The sequence below is a fragment of the Sebastes umbrosus genome, chromosome 12, assembly GCF_015220745.1.
Source record: "Sebastes umbrosus isolate fSebUmb1 chromosome 12, fSebUmb1.pri, whole genome shotgun sequence".
NCBI lineage: Eukaryota > Metazoa > Chordata > Actinopteri > Perciformes > Sebastidae > Sebastes > Sebastes umbrosus.
Window position 1 is genome coordinate 12,483,136 of NC_051280.1, and position 5,832 is coordinate 12,488,967.

The 5,832-nt window shown below is 43.5% G+C and overlaps 1 protein-coding gene across 1 annotated transcript; it reads right to left on the bottom strand.

Annotated features, from left to right (window-relative positions):
- Positions 1–210: 210 nt before the first annotated feature.
- oprk1 (opioid receptor, kappa 1) lies at positions 211–5,368 on the bottom strand. The gene is given in 3 exon segments (XM_037786360.1): positions 211–1,126; positions 2,132–2,484; positions 4,342–5,368. Coding segments are annotated over 3 exon segments (1,239 nt in total). The 5' UTR covers positions 4,602–5,368; the 3' UTR covers positions 211–500.
- Positions 5,369–5,832: the final 464 nt, after the last annotated feature.

Here is a 5,832-nt window from a genome sequence, read left to right on the forward strand (position 1 = left end):
TATAGGTGCAACTCAACCCGTTCTGCACAACGTGATTGGTTGATGCCTCAATATCGCGGTGCGAAAGCTCAGAAAATGTACCTTGTTCCGAAAAAAAAGATGGCGCTTTCTCGCTGTGTAATATTTGCATCATGTGTGAAAGTACTCATGACAAAAACAACGTTTTGAAAAAATATATTGACGTGAGAATTAATCTGTGTAAACTTTTGTGGTCTAGTGAATATTTGTGGCAGCAGGATGGTGTATGAGGGATAAATTCAAATAAGATAATGAAGGAACATGTCATGTTAATAGTTTTTGGACAATGAAGGAATAATCTATATCAGCACACAGGTAATATTGGTTAGAAGGATCAATTCTGTGATGGTTTGGGTCTTTTCATGGGATTTGTTGATAATAAGAAGAAAGTAGAATATCACCAGATTATCCTTTAAATGAACCTTTTGTGACTAACATGCCGGATAAATAAATAACAACTAGCCCTCTCTTTAGCCTTTCCCTTAGATGGCAGTGGTGACTTGAGTCAATCCCAGATCATTGGAGTCTTCCCAGCCCTGATAGGGCACAGAGGACGTGTCCATGGCTAGTCATACGGCCCTGGCCTGCGCCATGTCTCCCCGAGCTTCTGTGGGACACGAGTGGTCCCGCAGGGTGCTCCTCACCCGGCTCACCCCATGAGAGCCTCTGTGTCTTTGGCCACCGGGGCAGCAAAAGTCCCTGAAGCACCTCTTGAAGTTCTCATCCAGAAAGGCGTAGAGGATGGGGTTGAGGCTGCTGTTGGTGTAGCCCAGCGCCACGCAGAAGAAGTAGGCGGCCATGACGGCGGTGGTCTCGGGCACGTTGCCGGACAGCGCTTTGACCAAGATGAAGATGTGGATGGGCGTCCAGCACACCACGAATACGGCGACCACCACCAGAACCAGACGGGTGATCCGGCGCAGATTGCGGTCCTTCTCGCGCGAGCCCGACAGCAGGCGCACGCTCTTCAGCCGCAAGACCATCAGCGTGTAGCAGACGGTGATGATGATGACGGGTGCCACGAAGCCAAAGATGAAGACACAGATCTTCATCAGGGTGTCCCAGTAGCTGTAGGGTTCAGGGAACTGTAGGGCACACTCTGTAGTCCCTGTTAGTTACAGAACAACAGAGTTGACCGGTCAAATATAGAAACACAGTCAAGACTACGAGTCTACGAGACTATACTTATACTTATGGTGATATTTAGCAGGGACAATGTTTACCATGTTCACCATCTGAGTGTGTTTAGCACTAAACACAAAGTACAGCTGACTGAGGCTGATGGAAATGTCATTAGTTTTGCAGGTACTGGGACACAAACCAATGTATTGGTCAAATTCAAATTTCGACCTGATGATTTTATTTAAAGTCCCCCTATTAAGCATGTATAGTACTTAGTATAGCAGTATATAAACAATTGAATGTTTATGTACTTAAAGGTGCAGTGTGTAGGATCTGGCAGCGTCTAGTGGTGAAGTTGAAGCGTGTCAAGCGGGAGAACCACAGTGGTCGACGTGAAAACATTAAAAACGTGAAAGGCTCTCTCTAGAACCACTGTTTGGTTTGTTCGTCCTGGGCTACTGTAGAAACATGGCGGCCGGCTCCATGAAGAGGACCCGCTCCATATGTAGATATAAATGGTTCATTCTAAAGGCCCTGACACACCAAGCTGACGGACAGTTTTGGGCCATCGGTGAGCATCTGTCGACCTAGTATTTTCAATGTGTCCTGCACCGTCTGCTCTAGTCTGCCCGTGACGAACATGAACAATCTATCAGACTGTCGCTGAAAGAATAAATCCTTCAGAATCTATTCTGGAGGACCCATTATGCCTATCATGGCTTCATCTAGTCAGATAGCTGTAATGTAGGGTCTCATCAAACCTAGAGAGAAATCTTTTCAGGGAATTTGAAGGATGCTTTCTGCAGCTAATTGAGATAATTCATGGTAAGGGTGTTGCAATGAAGTGGGGCTTCAAGTTTGAAATTGCCTGTAAGAGTCCATCAGCAGACAGGTCTTTTGTCTCCGTAGCAGACACGGAAACGGAATAAACTCGAGATAAACCCTATTAAACATCGGAGGTGGAGTGTGAATGTGCGTAAGGTCAAGGTACCGTTATTGGTCTTCGTGCTGCCAAGTACCATGGCAGGGATCCCGGCGGCAGACGACAGCAACCAGATGATCACGTTGATGATCTTGGCCTTGACGGGCGTGCGGAAATCCAGGGCCTTGATCGGGTGGCACACCGCCACGTAGCGGTCCACGCTCATCATGGTCAAGGTGAAGATGCTGGTGAACATGTTGTAGTAATCGATGGAGATGAAGACTTTGCACGCCACCTCGCCAAACGGCCAGGAGCTGAGCAGGTAGTCGGTGCTCTGGAAGGGCATGGTGGTGGTGACCAGGGCGTCCGCCACGGCCAGGTTGAAGATGTAGATGTTGGTGGCTGTTTTCATCTTGGTGTATCTGTTGTAGTGGGTAGAAGAAGGAAACATGGAGAGGTTGAATGGATTTGATTATCGTTTGTTTCAGTTTTACTTTTGTTGTTGTTGTTTAAAGGGACAGTTTGTAGGATCTGGCGGCATCTAGTGGTGTGGTTGCAGATTGCAACCAACTGAGTTCCCTTTCGCTCACTCCTCCCTTTCCAAGACTGCAGTAATGAGCCGCAAAGTGCAAAACGGTGGTAAAGCTGTTCGCCTCACTCAGAGGTCATCCCTACCATAATAACACTACTTTAGAAGCAACGGAAGTAAGACGGCAGCTGGCGGTACCACGGTTTTGCACTCTGGCTCACGTTACTGCAGTTTCACAAGCGTGTCGGAGAACTATACGGTGGTCTTCAGGTAACGTAAAAATGTGGAAGGCCCTCTCTAGAGCCACTGTTTTTCGTAGAAACATGGCGGAGCAACATGGCGGACGCCGTGAAGAGGACCCGCCCTCTATGTAGATGAAGGGCTCATGTTAAGGTAACGAAAGAAATTAATTTATTCAGCACATAAAAGAAAACATACTTATTAATATTATATTGTATTTAGATCCCCTAAAGGGTACACACTGCTCCTTTAAAAGAGGAACAAGGTTAATGAAAACACTTTTTCAGATAAGGATTATATACCATGGTGCTCAGCTCTTTTTCTGAATAAACAGATTAACTTAAACAGACAAAAAGTATTTTCCTGTGCATACACAAGTATAACACAAAGGGGAACCAAAGGGAGGGAAATAACTCTGACTTTTCATTATACTTCTCGCCTAATTCAAAGCTTTAACATGTAATCTATTATATATATATATATATATATATATATATATATATATATATATCTAGGTTGATGATCTCACATCCAACACTTGAAATGAAAAGAACCTTAAATGAAACTGGACAGATGTGGTTTGAGAGGAAATACTGACATTTAACAATTACAACAAACCTTGTTACCATCTATGTGGTGTTGTTGTCATTGGTGAATAAAAATAAGCTCCGTTACCTTTACGCATAAAAAACACACACCTTGAAACACGTGTACATGCACCGGAAACACCATATAAGGCCATAAACAAATTTAATCATAGCTTTCCCTTTACCTTATCAGGGATTATTTCCATTTATGGAGAACTGGATGTAAGTCAACTCAAAACACTCTGGTGTATAGCAGCGTCACTGCTAATAAAGGTCCCTTATTGTAAAAAGTGAGATTTTCATGTCTTTTATATTATAAAGCAGGTTTAAGTGCTGTATAAATGCTGTTAAACTATCAAAACGCTCAATATACGGAGAAATACACACACCGTATTCAGAAATTGTGCGTTTGAAACAAGCCGTTAGGATTTCTGTCCATTTGTGATGTCACAAATATACAATATTTAAACCATTACGCGGTTTTAAATGTAAACATTCTAAATGTGTCCCAGTTTATTTCCTGGTTGCAGTGTATGTAAATAACATCAGCTGACAGGAAGTAAACATGGACCCAAACTGTTGCCTAGCAACGCAATTCCATTGCATTTCTGTTGAAATGAGCTAAAACGGAGCGTTTCAGACAGAGGGTAAATACAGGCATATTCAGGCAGACAGTACGAGGAAAATAAAGTTTTTTTTTAACATTACAGCATGTAAACATGTTCTAGTAGAAATACAAAATACAAGTATGAACCTGAAAATGAGCATAATATGGGACCTTTAACTTTAACAAAATGATTACGCACTGGATTGCATTATGAGCCATATGCGCATACAAGGACGCACGCCATATAGTTAGATGACTGGCGTTGCTTTTGACATATTGTGAATATTATATTATATTTTCAAAGCTGCAAACTCACCTAATGATGACAAACATCACCAGACAGTTGCCCGCCAAGCCCACCACAAACACCACGGAGTACACCGCCACTATGATGGGGATGAGAGGCGACATGGGCTCGGGCTCGGCGTCCCAGGTGCCGTTGCCTGTGTAGTTGTAGTTGAAGGAGTCCGATGATGAGCCGGACGGCCAGGTGAAGTTTGGGAAGCACTCCTCCTCCGGCTGGCCCGACGGACACCGGTCCGCTTTGTAGATGTGCACCAAGCTGCTGCTCTCCATGGTGCTGAAACGCTCCACACCACTCCAAACGCTGTGCACCGGCTGCTGCTGCTGCTGCTGATGCTGAAGCTGTTGCTGCTGCTGGGTGTAAACTAACGCCTCAACTTAAAGCAGATATCGGTCCAAAACAAGCTGCTACAAATAAATCCGAATAAAATTTCTCTGTCAGCACACATTGTGTCAAGGACATCATTTACACAAGTGTAACACCACCTTACCTGGTTCTCTTGCTTCCAGAAAAAAAGTTCACCAGCACTGATTTGGAGTTTCTTAAAGGACTCTCAGCCACAGATTAGATATTGGCAGAAACAAAAGGGTTTTTGCAAGTATAGCAGAGCAGAAACCTTCAGTGTGCCACTGTGTGCCACCGCTGCGTCCCCAGAAGGTGCGCACTGGATGCCCGCACTGCTCATTCAGTGACATCAGAGGCTGAGCCAACACATATGACTGTATCCAGCCGGCAAGGAAGGATCTATATAACCATGCATCACAGTCAGATGGAAATATGTTTAACACGTTTTTAGTAAGATTTGGTTATTTTTTTTTTGCATTAATTCATGGTAAAATGCCCCACTAAATGACTCCAAAGCATGTGGCCATTCAAACTTTGCCTATTCAGCCATGTTGACCTTAAAACATTATTTTTTATATTCTGATGAGTTCATAAGTTGCCCCTATAGGGAAATTGTGAAAAAAGTGCTACAATTTCATGCGCAAATCTTTTCTGAAAATGTTTAATTTCCCATCAATGCTGCTATAAGATGTTCCCTAGCAACTCCTGCAATGCAAACATGAAGAGTCCTATCAGGTGTTGAAGAGGCATGAAGTCAGAAGGACACTCAACTGCAACCTTCAGATGATTGCATCTGTCAGCAGCAGTCAGAATCATATTTGTGTAAAATAACACGGACAGAGATGATGATGATGAGCATTATTATGGAGAGGCATTTTAATAGACCTGCTCATTATCTCACTAGCATGTTTTGACTCCATTTGGTCAGAATGAATATTGTTTCTTCCTCCAGGTGGAATAAATTAAGTACAGCCTCAAAGGGGTCGACAGACTCATTCTGAGGTGGCAACCTTTTGGATTTATTTTCAGAATTTGTCTGTACCCCCACCAGATTAGGATTTATAAGATTTAAGATGTCTAATATCGGTTATGACCATGTGCCCGGACTTTGGATATCAACACATATGTATGCAAATTTGGGTGATTTTACAATGTCTT